The following is an 18311-nucleotide window of genomic DNA, read 5'->3' as shown; positions in this document are numbered from 1 at the left end:
CGGCCGCCCGGCCTGAGTCGGGCGGTGGGGGTATGTGGTAGTGGGGGCATGGTCAAGCGTCGGTCTGTGACCGGAGGGCGGAGTCAGGGAAGGTAAGTGGCAGAATCACTGCACCTGATGTCGATTAACGTGTGTTTGTGTGTCTTCCCCAGTGACCGCGCCCTATTTAAGGAGAGAGCGAGAGCAGAGGAGGAGCTCTCTTCCCGACCAGACACCTGATGTGTGTGCGCATGTGTGTGTGTGTGTGTACGAACGAGAGTGTGCAGAGACAACTGAAAAGTGTCAAAATTTAAAAAAAGAGTTACGAAACTCAGTTCTGGCCTGCCGTCTTCTGTGCTCCTCCCACTCCTACAAACTGCTACAGATATATACAGGTTTTGGAGAAACATGCTACCATCCAGACGACATCTTTTTCAAGGAAGGGCTTGCTTATTTCAGCAAGACAATGCCAAAGTGCATTCTGCATATACTACAACAGTATGTCCCTATAGTAAAAGAGTCCGGGTGCTAAACTGGCCTGCCTGCAATCCAGACCTCCTACTGAAACATTTGGTGCATCATAAACTGCAAAAGATGGCAAAGGAGACCCTGAACTCCTTGAGCAACTGAAATTGTATTTCAGGCAAGAATGGGGCAACATTTCACTTTCAAAACTATAGCAAATGGTCTCCCTTGTTCCCAAACGTGAGGTGATGAAACACAGTCATAAACACCCTGTCACAACTTTTTTGAATCGTGTTGCTGGCATCAAATTCAAAATGAACATATATTTCTCAGTTTTGGCATTTGAAATGTTGCCTTTGTACTATTTGTTTCCATCCACCCATTATCTATAGCCATTTATCTTGTCCTACAGGGTTGCAGGCAAGCTGGAGCCTTTCCCAGCTGACGATGGGCGAGAGGTGGGGTACACCCTGGACAAGTTGCCAGGTCATCGCAGGGCTGACACAGAGACAAACAACCATTCACACTCTCACCTACGGTTAATTTAGAGCCACCAATTAGCCTAACCTGCATGCCTTTGGACTGTGGGGGAAACCGGAGCACCCGGAGGAAACCCATGCGGACACGGGGAGAACATGCAAACTCCACAGAAAGGCCCTCGTCAGCCGCTGGGCTTGAACCCAGGACCTTCTTGCTGTGAGGCCAACAGTGCTAACCACTACACCACTGTGCCACCCTCACTATTTGTTTCCATGATTTGCAAACCATCGCATTCTGTTTTTATTTATGTTTTACACATCGTCCGAACTCTTTTTTTTTTTCGGAATTGTGGATGTAGATCCCAGAAAGTTTTATTCCTAGACAACAACTTAGACTGTCCTGGACTAAACCTGGAGACTAAAATATCAAGGAATTGAAACCATCATGGATGACCGTGAAGAATGGGGGAAACTAGTTTGTGGTATCCGAGCGCGCTGAAACTAAGAAGAAGAAGAAGGAGATAAGATAGCCTTTTATTATCTCGCAAGGGGAAAATTTACATTATTACAGCAGCAAAATATATATAAAGAGAAAAAAATAAGGCAGTGAAGTAGTGCAAAAGTACTCAGTATACAAAAAAGAAATAAACTACAAATTTAGAGATAAAAAATTTACAAATTTGCATAAATTAACCGGTTTGCAGATATACAGTTAACATAAGTGTATTACAAAGGTGGAATTGCACGTGCAAGTATTGCAGAGGTAGTATTACCAGTATTACTCAGGTAGTATTGCACAAGTAAGTAGGTATATTGCACAAGAGCCATTTTAACCATGTGTACAGTGGTGCTTGAAAGTTTGTGAACCCTTTAGAATTTTCTACATTTCTGCATAAATATGACCTAAAACATCATCAGATTTTCACACAAGTCCTAAAAGTAGATAAAGAGAACCCTGTTAAACAAATGAAACAAAAATATTATACTTAGTCATTTATTTACTGGGGAAAATGATCCAATATTACATCTGTGAGTGGCAAAAGTATGTGAACATTTGCTTTCAGTATCTGGTGTGACCCCCTTGTGCATAACTGCAACAAAACGTTTCCAGTAACTTGATCAGTCCTGCACACTGGCTTGGAGGAATTTTAGCCCATTCCTCCGTACAGAACAGCTTCAACTCTGGGATGTTGGTGGGCTTTCTCACATGAACTGCTCGCTTCAGGTCCTTCCACAACATTTCGATTGGATTAAGGTCAAGACTTTGACTCGGCCATTCCAAAACATTAATTTTATTCTTCTTTAACCATTCTTTGGTGGAACAACTTGTGTGCTTAGGGTCATTGTCTTGCTGCATGACCCACCTTCTCTTTTGATTCAGTTCATGGACAGATGTCCTGACATTTTCCTTTAGAATTCACTGATATAATTCAGAATTCATTGTTCCATCAATGATGGCAAGCTGTCCTGGCCCAGATGCAGCAAAACAGGCCCAAACCATGATACTACCACCACCATGTTTCACAGATGGGATAAGGTTCTTATGCTGGAATGCAGTGTTTTCCTTTCTCCAAACATAACGCTTCTCATTTAAACCAAAAAGTTCTATTTTGGTCTCATCCGTCTACAAAACATTTTTCCAATGGCCTTCTGGCTTGTCCATGTGATCTTTAGCAAACTGCAGACGAGCAGCAATGTTCTTTTTGGAGAGCAGTGGCTTTCTCCTTGCAACCCTGCCATGCACACAATTGTTGTTCAGTGTTCTCCTGATGGTGGACTCATAAACATTAAAATTAGTCAATGTGAGAGAGGCCTTCAGTTGCTTAGAAGTTATCCTGGGGTCCTTTGTGACCTCGCCTACTATTACACTCATTGCTCTTGGAGTGATCTTTGTTGGTCGACCACTCCTGGGGAGGGTAACAATGGTCTTAAATTTCCTCCATTTGTACACAATCTGTCTGACTGTGGATTGGTGGAGTCCAAATGCTTTAGAGATGGTTTTGTAACCTTTTCCAGCCTGATGAGCATCAACAACGCTTTTTCTGAGGTCCTCAGAAATCTCCTTTGTTCATGCCATGATACACTTCCACAAACATGTGTTGTGAAGCTCAGACTTTGATAGATCCCTGTTCTTTAAATAAAACAGGGTGCCCACTCACACCTGATTGTCATCCCATTGATTGAAAACACCTGACTCTAATTTCACCTTCAAATTAACTGCTAATCCTAGAGGTTCACATACTTTTGCCACTCGCAGATATGTAATATTGGATCATTTTCCTCAATAAATAAATGACCAAGTATAATATTTTTGCCTCATTTGTTTAACTGGGTTCTCTTTATCTACTTTTAGGACTTGTGTGAAAATCTGATGATGTTTTAGGTCATATTTATGCAGAAATATAGAAAATTCTAAAGGGTTCACAAACTTTCAAGCACTACTGTATGTATACAATGCTGAGAGACATACAATGAGCTCAGTACAATAACTATGAAGGGTCTTTAGTAACAACACAATATGTCTATCTGGTACTTGGAATGTCTTGCTGAATTACAAAATGCAGGACTTGTAGTTTCTGTAGGCCCCATGTTATCTCATACAAAGAGTCAATTATAATAAAAAGCTATAGGCAACTTATTGAAGTAATCAGGAAAAATCATTCATTTTCTCTGTATGTGACACAGAAACAAATACACAAGGAACTTTTTTCACAATATTTGGAAGATGTAATTACAGTTCTAAACACTACATGCCGAGAATTCTGATCTTGCTCGAGCTGAAACAAAGTATTGGGATAGTATTGTTTTAAACCTTGTAGACCTGAATATTGTTAGTTAATCAGGACATGAATAGCATGTATCACGTACAAAGTAATGTACAAATTTATGCAGAAATATAGAAAATTCTAAATGATTCGCAAGCACCACTGTACAGTAGCTCGCTGTTCGCTGTAAAGTACTGATGCTGATAGTCCGTGCACACAGTATTCATTCACCGGGGTTTCTATGGATGTAGAAGTGATCTGGACAGTATTGTGAGGAGTGCTTGGTGAAGAAGAAGAAACCTTTATTTGTCACATGCACACTTCAAGCACAGTGAAATTCATCCTCTGCACTTAACCCATCTGAAGCAGTGAACACGCGCACACACACGCCCAGAGCAGTGGGCAGCCACACCAGAGCGCCCGGGGTTAGGTGCCTTGCTCAAGGGCACCTCAGCCCAAGGCCGCCCCACGTCAACCTACTGTAACTGCATGTCTTTGGGGGAAACCGGAGCACCCGGAGGAAACCCACGCAGACACGTGGAGAACATGCAAACTCCATACAGAAAGGCCCTCACCGGCTGCTGGGTTCGAACCCGGAACCTTCTTGCTGTGAGGCAACAGCGCTAACCACTACACCACCATGCCGCCCAGAAGAAAATACCAAGAAGCCTTAATTAAACGAAAGGCCTGCATAAAGTAGACTCGTTTCAGGTTTCTCCTTTCAGCTTGGTCATGTCTGATTCTGAATGCTCCAAGAGAAAATGAAATCTCCTCCCAAACACAAGTAGGATATGCACTAGAACAACGATTAGACATTGAATTTTGCATTTTTATTCACTCATGGCTATAAAGCAGAGCATTTTTTAAGGATTTTCCACTAGGAGACCAACTGGTCTGGGCAACACAATCACAGGCCCCAGAGTCCATGTGGCTGCACCGCTGCGGCATATTCTGTGATGCAAAATGGTTCACCAATCACCATACAGACAAACACACTACAGTGACTACACAGCTATCAAGAACAATTACCAAGCACAAATGTTATGTCAAAGGCCAAGTTTACATTAGACCGTATCTGTCTCGTTTTCTTCGCGGATGCACTGTCCGTTTACATTAAAACGCCTGGAAACACCGGGAAACGGGAATCCGCCAGGGTCCACGTATTCAATCCAGATCGTGTCAGCTCCGGTGCTGTGTAAACATTGAAAATACGCGGATACGCTGTGCTGAGCTCTAGCTGGCATCGTCATTGGACAACGTCACTGTGACATCCACCTTCCTGATTCGCTGGTGTTGGTCATGTGACGCGACTGCTGAAAAACGGTGCGGACTTCCGCCTTGTATCACCTTTCATTAAAGAGTATAAAAGTATGAAAATACTGCAAATACTGATGCAAATACTGCCCATTGTGTAGTTATGATTGTCTTTAGGCTTGCCATCCTTCCACTTGCAAGTGGTAAGTGATATGCGCTGGGATCACACACACAGCGGCTCAGTCCCGAATCACTGCTTGTGCACTACACTCGCGCGCTCTGTGAGCTGCGCAGGGCCAGAGTGCGCACCCTCCAGAGGGCACTCGCTGTTCAGGGCAGAGTGATTTGGAGCGCAGGATGCCTGCGGAGCCGAGCGTATCCGTGTATTGGTGTTGCTGTGTGCACGCAAATCGTGTATTGGTGTTGCTGTGTGCACACTAATCGTTTTAAAAACGTTAATCTGATGATCCGCTGATACGGTCTAATGTAAACCCCACCAAAGACACTCAAAGTTACACAGTAATGACATCGGATTCTGGGGCGGCACGGTGGTGTAGTGGTTAGTGCTGTCGCCTCACAGCAAGAAGGTCCGGGTTCGAGCCCAGCGGCTGGCGAGGGCCTTTCTGTGTGGAGTTTGCATGTTCTCCCCGTGGGTTTCCTCCGGGTGCTCCGGTTTCCCCCACAGTCCAAAGACATGCAGGTTAGGTTAACTGGTGACTCTAAATTGACCGTACGTGTGAATGTGAGTGTGAATGGTTGTCTGTGTCTATGTGTCAGCCCTGTGATGACCTGGCGACTTGTCCAGGGTGTACCCCGCCTTTCACCCGTAGTCAGCTGGGATAGGCTCCAGCTTGCCTGTGACCCTGTAGAACAGGATAAAGCGGCTAGAGATAATGAGATGAGACATCGGATTCTGACATCAGCCATCTCAGTAACCAAATTTTAGTTTTGTTTTTCTTAACCAACATGATCTTGTGTGTATATCTTATAACATAGATCTTCATTTTCTTTGTTAAATGTATACTTACATGGTACTTGGTTAATTAATTGCAACTGATTGAACCAAATGATAAGACATAACTTGGTTTAAAATTTGGTCTCCCAGTGAAGCTGGTTTGGCATTGACTAGGAGACCAAATCTGGCCACTGGGACACCATTTGGTCTCCCAGTAACTATGTTAAAAAAAAAAAAATGCTCTGCTATAAAGTCAGCCCTTTTGAATATAATCCGAGCTCATAAACAGTGTGCATTGTATTTGGATTGGATTGGACTGGATTGGATTGTTGACGCAGATGTGTCCAGATGAGATGGTTTTGCAGAACCTCCCCGTGTGTGTGTGTGTGTGTGTGTGTGAGGGAGAGAGGGAGACAGAGAGAGAGAATGGTTCGACAGAGAGATGACAATCGGTGCTTTATAGCCACAAAGGCCTGTCTGAGCGATTTGAGAACAGAAAGTAGATGCTACTCGAAGCATGAATGTGGATCCTACAGGAAATGAAACTCGGCTGTAGCTGCACGGCTCGTGTGTTTATGTCGTTTTCATCTCTCTGTCTCTCAAGAACGGCTCTTATAGACTTGAACACCGCTAACATTCTGGCTTTTACAAAGGAATATACCATCTACAGCGACTGTAACAAGGTAAGCTACGAGAACATTCGGCGAACAACCGCACACAAGCAACATCCTGCACTTCCAGAAAGACACAGGACAACATTTACATACTGTCGCGAGGCAGAGTTTGTTTGTTTGTTGCACCTAAAATTATAAAAGCAATGTTTACATCCTGTAGGCCTCTAACATCTCGAGATATATATATATATATATATATATATATATATATATATATATATATATATAAGTCCTCTTGCTTGTTTTTAGATTATAAAGTCTCTCTTTTCTTTGCCATCCAGTCTTTCAGTTCACCAAAACACAAAGGTGTGGCAACTCTGATAGCTTATCACATGACAATAAAAGTCCATCTAACATTGAACAACTCACTAGCAAACTATTTTACAAAATATCTTTCTATTCAACAAATCTATCCATACAGGCAACCTCATCCAGCATCACACATCTGTATCAGTGCCTTCCATGGAAGTACAATATCACTAGCATGAGTTAGGAAACATGACACAATAGTTGCCTTGGCTACTTGTTGAAATGTTTATAACACATAGAGCCAAATTACTCAATTCTGATTGGTCAATCAAGGAGGGCTTTTTTTTCTTCCCTTAACACGGGGCGTATTTCTGAAATCCTATTGGCTAGTTCGTTGCCTGGTTACAAAAAATTAGCAAATTTTGTCAGCAAAATGGCTGACTCGGCGATGCCGCGTTTCGCTATGTTTGACGAAGAAATGATAAACCGGTCGAAAGCTGCAAGCGAAAATGAAAATACCCCCCCCCCCCCCCCCCCCCCAAAAAAGTACGAATTTTTGGCTTTCCGTGTTTAAGAAATGGGCCGCAGAAAGACAAATAAACGACTCTCTGGTGGCATGTGGATGCTGTGAGTTAGACAAGGTGCTATCGCGGTTTTATGCAGAAGTGAGGAAAGAAAATGGGGAAAACTACGAACCAGACTCTCTTAAGCTGGGCATACACTGTGCGATTTTTTCAATCGCGGTATTCAGCTGCTGCTCACACTGTACAAGTGAATCGCAGGGGTAAACAGCACGCAGCTTACGATTCCTGTTCTCACACTATACGATCCGATGCTCGGATGCGATGCTCAGGATTTCAAACAGGTTTGATTTTCATCCGATCGATCGGGAGGAGGTCGTGAGGTGTTAATCGCTTGTCGTTACCCCATGTATACTACACGATCCGAGACGCACGATTGAGCCAAAACTCGGCCCGATCTCCAAAATAGTCGCACGAGTGAAAATCGTGTCAAAATCGGGCCAAAAATCGCACAGTGTATGCCCAGCTTTAAAGTAATGTAGGCAGCATTGGATCGGCATCTGAGACAAGAGAAATATCCGGGATCAATCCTGAAAGATGTTACTTTTCAAGAATCACGAAAAGTCCTCGAAGGAAAAGCGAGAGATTTGCGAAAACAAGGAATGCTTTAGAAACTGATTCAAACGTGCAAGATAGTCTTGCGCCCTGATTGGTTCAGAAAACATGAATGACAAATGTTGTGAACTTGAATGACTTCCGAAGTATGAATTTGGCCCTATATATTATAAACAAGTAATCATATGGTTCCTCGTAAAATTAAGGATCAATTTGATTCGTGATTTCAAGTTTTGAAATTGGCCGAGTCGCTTTCAAAACTTCAAAATCACTCATGAAATTCATCCTTAATTTTACTCGGCCCCATATGATTACCTATATTAATTGAAACTATGTTCCTTTCTGAACAAGCAGCAAAACTCAATTGAGTGTATTTTTTTTTAACTAAAAGTATCTAAACATCTATTTTCATAGCTACATATGCTATGTAATGCTATCTACCTGACCACTATAGACTTAATACTGTATAGCAGCTTCTACACTTTCAGTGCTCAATTATTCTGATATGAAGGAATAAGGTTTGAGAATTGGATTATGAAATGGTCCCGCTATTTTTGAAGTAACCGCATGGCAACACCTTGATCACTGATCTAGAAAATGGAAATGTGTAGTACTGTAATTCGTTTAACTTTGATACAAACAGCCAAGGTGTGGCAGCTGCCGGATATTACCATTACCACATCATGCCCCTGCTCGCTTTTATGATTTGTGGTTTTATCAACAAGTACTTTTTCGTCTTTGTGGAAAATGGTTCAAGATTGAACAGCCATAAAGATGGCTTAAACTGCAATAGCTCTGACCAGATTTGCATTCAAGTCTCCATCATTGAACATTTGATGACTTCAGCAAATTAGACTTCATGTTAAAACTATGATGAATTGGGAAATCCAGTAACTCTGATGCTCATAGTCACAAGTTGCTCAGAAGCTCACAAGTTCCTGGTTACACAGTTGTGCTTTTTGCCGATATAGTATACAGTTACAGGAGGGAAATTATTTATAATCGCACTCTCCAGTGTCAGCCAGATGAGGATGGTTCCTCTCGAGGTTTCTTCCTCATGTCGTCTCAGGGAGTTTTTCCTTACCACGGTCACCTCTGGCTTGCTCATTAGGGAAAATTTAAAATGTATATCCAGAATTTATATATTTCTTTAAAACTTCACAATGGCCTCTTGTTTGTTTTTAGATTATAAAGTCTCTCTTTTCTTTGCCATCCAGTCTTTCAGTTCACCAAAACACAAAGATGTGGCAACTCTGATAGCTTATCACATGACAATAAAAGTCCATCTAACATTGAACAACTTACTAGCAAACTATTTTACAAAATATCTTTCTATTCAGCAAATCTATCCATACAGGCAACCTCATCCAGCATCACACATCTGTATCAGTGCCTTCCATGGAAGTACAATATCACTAGCATGAGTTAGGAAACGGGTGGCACGGTGGTGTAGTGGTTAGCGCTGTCGCCTCACAGCAAGAAGGTCCGGGTTCGACCCCCGTGGCCGGCGAGGGCCTTTCTGTGTGGAGTTTGCATGTTCTCCCCGTGTCCGCGTGGGTTTCCTCCGGGTGCTCCGGTTTCCCCCACAATCCAAAGACGTGCAGGTTAGGTTAACTGGTGACTCTAAATTGACCGTAGGTGTGAATGTGTCAGCCCTGTGATGACCTGGCGACTTGTCCAGGGTGTACCCCGCCTTTCGCCCGTAGTCAGCTGGGATAGGCTCCAGCTTGCCTCCAACCCTGTAGAACAGGATAAAGCGGCTAGAGATAATGAGATAAAAATGAGTTAGGAAACATGACACAATAGTAGCCTTGGCTACTTGTTGAAATGTTAATTGAAACTATATTCCTTTCTGAACAAGCAGTGAAACTCAATTGAGTGTATTTTTTTAAAAACTAAAAGTATCCAAACATCTATTTTCATAGCTACATATGCTATGTAATGCTATCTACCTGACCACTATAGACTTAATACTGTATAGCAGCTTCTACACTTTCAGTGCTCAATTATTCTGATATGAAGGAATAAGGTTTGAGAATTGGATTATGAAATGGTCACGCTATTTTTGAAGTAACCGCATGACAGCACCTTGATCACTGATGTCACTGATGTCACTTTGTGATGATGGCCATTGTTGAAAGCACTATACAAATAAAACTGATTTGAATTCAAGATGAGGATCAATAAATGTAATTTTAAAATGTGCTAATTCTGAGAAATTGTCTTGCATTTGAATTAAATTGCATGTTTGAGTAAAAGCTTTGGGTGCAGCCTAGAGCCTATTAACGCATATATTACCTTTTTATGCATCATTTTAATTTACAGTATTAGTTCTAGATTAGCACAGGGATAGCTGTTGTTAAACTGTTTCTTTTCCGTTCACTTCTCTAGGTGGCTCTTCAGATCTGATCTCTGGGGACATGAGCTGACACCAGTCTGGCCTGGCTTTTGTGCTGTGCTCTGTGCAAAACAACCTTCTTGGACAGATACACTCATACACGTAGACACTCATAGCCACACCTACACACTGACACCTGGCTTTAGCAGCGTGGCGGGAAGTGAGGCTGAGCATGATGTCTCAGAGGAGCAGGGCCATGTGTCTTTGCCCCACAGTGAGTTTAGGGGTGCTGCTGGTGGCCCTCGGCGTCATCCTCATGATGTTTGCTACAGTGTACGCTGGCGCATTTGGGTCAGCCCTTGCCGCCCTTGGCTTCGGTGTTCTCATCTACTCCTTCTGCAGAGTGATGAAGTCCAGCAACCACAACATGACCATCCCAGGTCACTTCCTGCTGCATTCACGCACCGGCACCCAGTACACATATGAGCAAGCCATTGCTTTGCAGAGGTAAAGAAGCCAACTTAATCTTTATGTCCTTTTTTAGGTGGAAAATTAGACTAGAGATATTGTTAAAAAGCAAACAGAACCTGAGGGTTAATGAGTAACATTATGATGAGGCAAGAGGAAGGCAAACAGGGTAAACAAATGGCAAAGGCGCTGAAACAATCAAATGAAAAGTGGTTCCAGGTTTGTGCTGTTTGAGTTTTCATGCCATCCAGCTTGAGTACTTTTTCAGCTAAAAAAAAAAAAAGTCAAATGTGGTGATTACGCTATGAAAATAGAGAAAAAAGTGTGGGTAAAACTGCAATGTTCCCTCAGTGGATGGCAGACATGACGGTCCAGCACTGTGTCCTGACTGTGACCCTGTTCTTTAACTGTTCCAGTCTAAAGCACATTGCAAGAGGAAGCCAAGAACTCAGGACTTATTTCTTCTACGAACTTATGATTTACAAGGCATGTTGCTGGAGTTGAACTGGTTACAGGTTGTAATACACATCAGATACGTCAGTGCATGAGGACAGATCATTACAGTCAAAAATGTAGCCGTTTGAAGTTTATTGCAACCTTTTGGTCTGCTGTTAATTCTGCAAGATCAGTAATTCAAGACAAAGAACTCAATGTTTGCTCAACAGCTTCCTCCTTCTTAATTTGGCCTGCATCTGAGAGCAAGAAAAAGCAGGCAAGTTGCCAATCAGATTGTTTTGAGCTCTTGGTATGTCACCAAAGCGGTTTCACACCGGACTGTACACGAGAAAAGATGATAAGGTTGTGTCCCAGAACTAGACTGGAGAGGACATGAGTTGCATCTGTTGCCAAATCCCTGCTGGGCTTTCTTGATGGTAATGACATGATTAGGAAAACAAATGTTAACAGAAACCAGAGTTAGCTGGATGCACGTGCTGAAATAGCAAAGCAAGTTTTGCAAGAGTTAGTGAGAGCATTTTGCTGACATCATCGAAAAATGTTCTCGAGGGTCTCTTCCCCCCTTTTCTCCCCTCTGTCTTTTTCTGGAATTGAAAAAGTTTGTACGAGAGTATAAACAGTCCAGATGACTGTATAAACTCAACACTGGGTCTACTCCATTAAGTCTTACGAGTGAATAGGCTGCAAATTTTCCCCTATGCATTCTCAGAGAGTCTGTGGTGTTTGTTTGTTTATTCCTGCCCTAACCATTTGATAATGCCTGATGATGATGATGATGATGATGATGATGATGATGATAAGCAGGCTTATTTGGACCTTATATTAAAGGGGAACAGAAGTCATTTTTAAACTTGCTTTATTTCTTAATTAACGTGTTATTCAATTATGCTTTCAGTTTTAGTAACCTTATATCGTGACTCGTATTGGCAACTAATTGCAGTTAAATATTATACTCATCAGCCTATTCGGTTTTTAGCCATGTTGAGTTTAGTTCGTTTGGTCCACGGCAGGCGTCACTTATCCGCACGATCTTCACGAGACTTGTGCGAGACTTCGAAATGTGAAGTGTCAGCCAGGTGTCAGTGCCGCCATTTTGAAAACTGTTTTCCAAACGAAGTATTGCACAAAAACGAGTTTAAGTGACGATTACTGCCTACTGTTTTCAAACTTTCCTGATTGCTATCAAAACAAACAAAACTTCCGGCTTGATTACATCAGCATTTGAAAGAGGGCGCGCGCGTCTTTTGACAACGTTGGCAGATGTTGGTCACTTTGATTTCCGCTGTACGTTTTACTGCCGTCCTACGATGTCTCGCACAGGTCTCAGCGAATCTCGTTTACGGCCATTGCTTTGACATATGGACTGATATATTACAGAGCATATTTCAAACACTCATAACTTGCTATAGCAGTGACAAAATAGCTATCAAAAATGCATTCCTAATAGAATGAGATAAATAGAATTTTGATAAAAAATTTGCCTTCAGTTCTCCTTTAACCCATTCCTTACGGAATACTTCAATTTTTTTCTATCATGTTTTGACGGAATAATTTTTATGAAAATCACAAATTTAATAGGTACATTCAGTTAAATGTCTCTATCTCCATAACAAATTATTTTAGAGGTAGAAAAGTATACATTTACCGAGTCCTTGAAACCTATCCTTTCTAAATATGGAATTATTTTTGTATAATTCTGAAGTAGGTAGGTTTCACAAGCATTAGTCATAATATTATATTATAATATTATAATAATATTATAGCAGTCTATCCCTGTGCATGACTTCTGGGGTTTCCCGCTAATTATAATATCCAAATGTGGTCTATGTGCAGTCCTTTACGGCTCTGATTGGTCAAATTCACGTGTACTGCTTTATTATGGGAGTTTCCGAGGGAATTCCGTATGACGTCACCAAAGCCGATAGTGCCGGCTTTCCGTAGGGATTGGGAAAATTCGCCGAGCCGCTGTCAGCGGCTTGCCGTAGGGAATGAGTTAAAATACTAAAAGTGTCATGTCATGAAGTACAAAAGCAAACCCATAAGCAAGTAAAATAATCAAAAATGCTTACGGCGAAGATTAATAACGTTACTTTGTTTTGTTCAACTGCTGGCCAGCCGAAAGGCTTGATTGAAGTTCTGGCTACAGGTACACAGGATCTGTTCTTTCTCTGTTTGGGTTAAAGACATCTGTGTATCTTCTCTGTTATAGGAGGAAGCCTGAAGATGACAGCTTAATAATATATTGTAAATAATAATATATGCTTTCAAATCATACTGTGCCAAGTTTCTCAAAAGCATCGTAGCATAAAGATCGTTAAATGGTAGAGCAAGCAGCACAATAAACACTCACTCTCCTTGTTAAGATGCTCTTAGCGTTAAGAGGCTTTTGGGAAACCCACCCCTGATCAGCTATACAGTTTCTAAAGCTTGGGACCACTGAAATATAAATCTTGACCAGGGTTGACCTTAACCTAGATTATTGTTGAATTTTACATCAATAATTTTATTTACATTAACGTATTTTTTCATAGTTTGCAAGGCTTAAAAAATCAGCTCCAAACACAAGTACATCCAGTAAAGTGTTATTCTTTTTGACTAAAGGTTATTGGTATAGAAATGGAAGAGTTTCTCTGGACAGCATCGATTTATAATTGAAAATGTCAAAAAAAAAAATACATCATTTGTAGTTGCCCAATTGGAAGGTTTATCTTGCAGATACCTTAAGTAAACAAGTCATTTAGAGTTAGTGCTTTTAACTCTGAAGAAGGCAGTATAATGTCTTTTATTGGCTGGCAATTTTTAAATACCATCAGCACATAATATTCATAGGCTCTTTTAAGTTTGCTGGCTCCTTCGCTCTCAGACGTATTGGGCAACTTCTCACAGTGGACGACTGTTTATAACTCTTTATCATGTGCAGGAGGCTGGACAGGATCCGCAGGGCTTCAGCAGAAGAGCGGCGCTCGGCCCAGAACCCCCCTCCAATACTCACCAGTCTCCACAGCCTACCTGCAACTCCACCTCCCTGGGACATGGAACCGCCACCATCCTATGAGACGGTCATGAAGACCACAATGCTCCCACAGCCAGCAATGATCATGGCTGAGCCCTCATGACCACATGAGAACAGTGATAACAAATTAGGTGCTAATGAGAGCTAAGTGCCGTGTCCCAGGCTGAATGTTTTTAGCATTTGTTCTGTATCACTCAGGCAGTTTGAAAACCATAAGTGACCATTATGAGATCTGATTATAGACAGTAAGTACCACATGCATTGCCTCATCAGTGGCTTACATTAAATGTACCTACATTTAAGGACCTGCTTGCCAGCGTTACAATAGAAGTGCTATAGCCATGCATACATGATAGTCTGGACATGTATTGCCACTTAGGGAGGCGTTTTGTGCAGTAACGACAAGACAAGACATGGCTAGTCATATGATATATTTTTTTTAAATGACCTAATAATACCAGGTAACATGCAGCTTTAACCCTATGTTGGAAATTGTCTAGGTTTTTACGTGTCCCTGACATGGAAATCCCCAGAAGACTAAATTCTTCAGACAATGAGTCATTACAAGTTGTGTGAGTTGCCCAAGTGAGTTTATTTGTTGGGGTTTTTTTTCTAACAGATCATCAAAAAGTTGAGAGCTGTTGCTAAAGCTCTGCTAAAAGTGGGACAGGAGTCAATTTTATGTCCGATGAATGTGAGCTGACTGTTTGTTTGTTATTTTGTTTGTTGTTGGTTTTTTTGTACTTTAAGTACACCACCAAACACCGATAGGCGGCCCGCGGGCCACATCCGGCCCACGAGAGCCAAATATCTGGCTTGCACAGACCCACTGGCACTAACGCACTTGTCTTAACATGAGAAATGTTATTTTGACCTCACCCCACACTGTACACTCGACCTTCGACCTACGCCAGCGTAGAGTTTACGTAGATGTAAAAGACGTAAACCAGGATGTACTACTCACACACCAGCTCAGCCGTCTGCCATCTAAATGAAACATTGCAAGTAAGTCAGGTGATAATAACGTTAACTGTCCTAAACGAAGAACGACATGGCCTGCACGAAAAAGCACAAAGTGAACCAGGAAAACTGTCAGTTCAAATCTGACTGGACTGATCAGTTTTGTTTTATTTTACCAGGCCACGTCAATGCTAAACCGACATGTGTGATATGCATGCAGACCGTAGCAAAGCAGATAATCTAAAACGGCACTTCAGCACTATGCATGGTGCCAGTTTCAATGCCAACTACCCTGCAAAATCAGATCAACGCAAACAAAAAACAGCAGTGATATGCAGTGATAAATAAAATGTATGTAGATATGTAAAAAAGTTGACACACTTATCTTTGCCTTTTCCTGCTGTGTGCCACTTGCTGAAGTGCTGTTAATCTTTTTTTTTTTTTTTGCTATTGGGAATATCAGAATATATTCCACACACCCGGGACCTTTTGAACTACTGCTCCCTTCTCATTGTCTTCTTTATATTAGGCCTCTACATGGGTGCTGTAAATTAAAATGCTTTTGACTTGAGTCAGATATAAAAAGGTGTTTACATGCCAGGATATTTATTTTTCAGTGTTGGTGGCTGTGTATTGTGTATATAAGGACGTTTAAATAATTAAATGGTTGTCTTTGGACTTATTTTGTTTTCAAGAGTGCTTTTTTTTTTTTCTTGTTTTCTTGTGTGCCCCTTTGAGAAGCCCAGGCCTAAATTATTACTTCTACAAACTAGTACTACTACTAATAATAATAATGATGATGATGATGATGGTAGCGGCAACATCATCATCTGCATATAAATCAAATTTTACTGGCGCAATAGAAAAAAAAATCCCAGACATTTTGGCCCTTGGCTTGGCACACTTCACATACTTTGGCCCTTGGGGAAAACTAATTGGGGAACCCTGCATTACGAGTTGTGTTAAGAGTTGCCCAAATTAGTTTATTTGTTTTGTTTTGGGCTTTTTTCCTAACAGATTGGCATAAAATTTAGAGCTGTTGCTAAAGCTCTGCTAAAAACGGGATAGGAGTCAATTTTATGTCCGATGAATGTGAGTTGACTGTTTGTTTGCTTGGTTTTTTTTTTATTTTTTTAGTACTTTAAGTACACAATTTTCAGGGAGTCTTTTGGTTTGGTTTCTCCTTTTCTGATGTGCAAAAAAGTTTGGAAACATAGATTTCCAGATACTTTCCACCAAGGGAAAGACTTGTCACCTCATCACTTTTGGGGCAAACAGTTTTAGTACTGTATGTCTTTTTTTTGTACTTTAATGCAGTGGTGGATAAAGTGGGAAAGTAGCACTCCTCAGGAAAAAAGAAAGAAAGAAAAAGTTTGGCCCTCGGGAGGAAGGCGTTTGTAGAAGTCTTGAGCAAAGTGTTTCCTTATGAGAAAAACTCCTAACTATCCAAAGAAGCATTTTCTTTTCTAAACGTGAATGGCAGAGAAAAGGCTGTAAATGTGTCTGTAGAACCGCATGCAAAGTCATAGCTGTCTTTACTAACAGACTTAACGTAAATCACTTTGGCTGAATAGTTTCCTTTTATAGTTACTTCCTGATTTTGACAAGGAAGAGAGGACGTTCTTATTTTGAGGCAGCATTTCTAATAGATCCTGACAATCCCTGAGCTGGAGTTTGATCATTCAGAGCCAGACTAATGCCCAGTGGGGCGTTTACATTTCTACATTACAAAATGGTACAATGCACATGAAAAAAGAAAAAGGCCAGATATGAAAGACAGGATGAGAAACAATGATAGTGAATGAATAACAATACTGTAATAATATCCCTGCTTGGTATTGACCGTGCCGTGAACAGTGCTGTAATGTTGCCAGGAGGAATGTGTGACAAAATACAGTACTTCACCCCACCTTCTAGACCCTTTACAGTCTTCAGATCATCATAGATACTTTCATGACAATCCTGCAGTATTAATGCCACTACAACACTATGGTGCAAATGGACCGTGAAAGGGAATAGATTTTTGGCGAAGCTGACAGACAGATTAGATTGTAATAGAAGTTTTCAAAGTTTTTGTGTTTTATAATTCTGTGTGTGTGGTGCTTTACTGGTCCTGCTTGTGCTAGCTGAAAGCATTTTCTGTTATAACTGTGTATTTATCCTGACAATGGCAGTTTTTTGAAACAATGTACGGTAAATTCTTGGTAGTGCCTTGGACCACTGATCAGCTTCATGGTTCATAAACTTTAACGTCCTGGACCAGCGTTTGTTATTTAAGACGAGGTCATTCTTGATTTTCATTTTTGCCACAGGTTTTGTGTAGCGACATGTTATAAAAGAAATGCACTGCCCTGAATGAATGTAAAACACTCATCTTTTCCACTACTTCCCTTTTTATTCACACTAGGCTGATGTGCAACAGGAATTTTCAATCACATTTACTGTATGTTTGTGTTGTAGGTTTGCTTAACTTTTGTATAAACCTAACTTTTTTAATGTGTCACTCTTTATGATATTTGGACGTCAAATAAAATGATTAAATCCATTTACTGCCCACTGCACATCACTTAAATGCTGTTCAGAATTCATGATGTTGGTGTGTAGGAGTAAGATTGCAAGTGTCGATGCTGAGTTGGGTGGCCTGCTATTAAACCTGTATGTAATTTGACAAGAAGTAATTAACCAGGTCAAACCAGATTGTAACAGAACAATCAAATTATCTGTGAATGAGCCAAATTATGTTTTCACCAAGTCTTAACTTGCAATGGTTACTCAGTGTTGCATTATTCATTGCATTATGAAGTTGTCGTTTCGTGGTATGATGAAAATTACCAAAATATGTGAAAATGTACTGTACTTTTCAAGTATTTTGGTCTCATACATCCCTAAAAATAATTAAAAATCAATATGCAGTTTCATAGCATTCACAGTGTATACAGGACGCTTATGACAATATACAATAACTACACAATGTACAATGTAGATCAGTTGAAATTGGTACTGCTGGAACGCATTTAACTCTTATTATTTGAACGATTGGCTCTTAGTACAGTGTCTGGCAAAAATATTCATCCCTTTTGTGTTTGTCCTGTTTTCTGAATTTATTTATTTATTTCGAAC

The 18311-nt window shown here is 41.0% G+C and overlaps 1 protein-coding gene across 1 annotated transcript; it reads left to right on the top strand.

Moving 5' to 3' along the window:
• The first annotated feature begins 6242 nt into the window (after nucleotides 1-6242).
• On the top strand, nucleotides 6243-17710 carry si:dkeyp-51f12.3 (uncharacterized protein LOC107988041 homolog). Its single transcript, XM_060917602.1, has 3 exons — nucleotides 6243-6580; nucleotides 10348-10801; nucleotides 14139-17710. The coding sequence occupies exons 2-3, from the start codon at nucleotides 10527-10529 to the stop codon at nucleotides 14332-14334; spliced, it is 471 nt and encodes a 156-aa protein (XP_060773585.1). The 5' UTR covers nucleotides 6243-6580; nucleotides 10348-10526; the 3' UTR covers nucleotides 14335-17710.
• The last annotated feature ends 601 nt before the right edge of the window (nucleotides 17711-18311 follow it).

The sequence above is a fragment of the Neoarius graeffei genome, chromosome 3 (genome assembly GCF_027579695.1).
Source record: "Neoarius graeffei isolate fNeoGra1 chromosome 3, fNeoGra1.pri, whole genome shotgun sequence".
Lineage (NCBI taxonomy): Eukaryota > Metazoa > Chordata > Actinopteri > Siluriformes > Ariidae > Neoarius > Neoarius graeffei.
Note: the sequence above shows the minus strand (reverse complement) of the source record. Positions and strands in the feature narration are given on the sequence as shown.

What these genes read in the sequence shown, in the direction of transcription:
- si:dkeyp-51f12.3 (XM_060917602.1), top strand. Translation starts at nt 10,527, where the DNA reads ATGATGTCTCAGAGGAGCAGGGCCATGTGTCTTTGCCCCACAGTGAGT. An exon ending in CAAGCCATTGCTTTGCAGAG is followed by an intron (nt 10,802 to 14,138) that starts GTAAAGAAGCCA and finishes TATCATGTGCAG; the next exon opens with GAGGCTGGACAGGATCCGCA.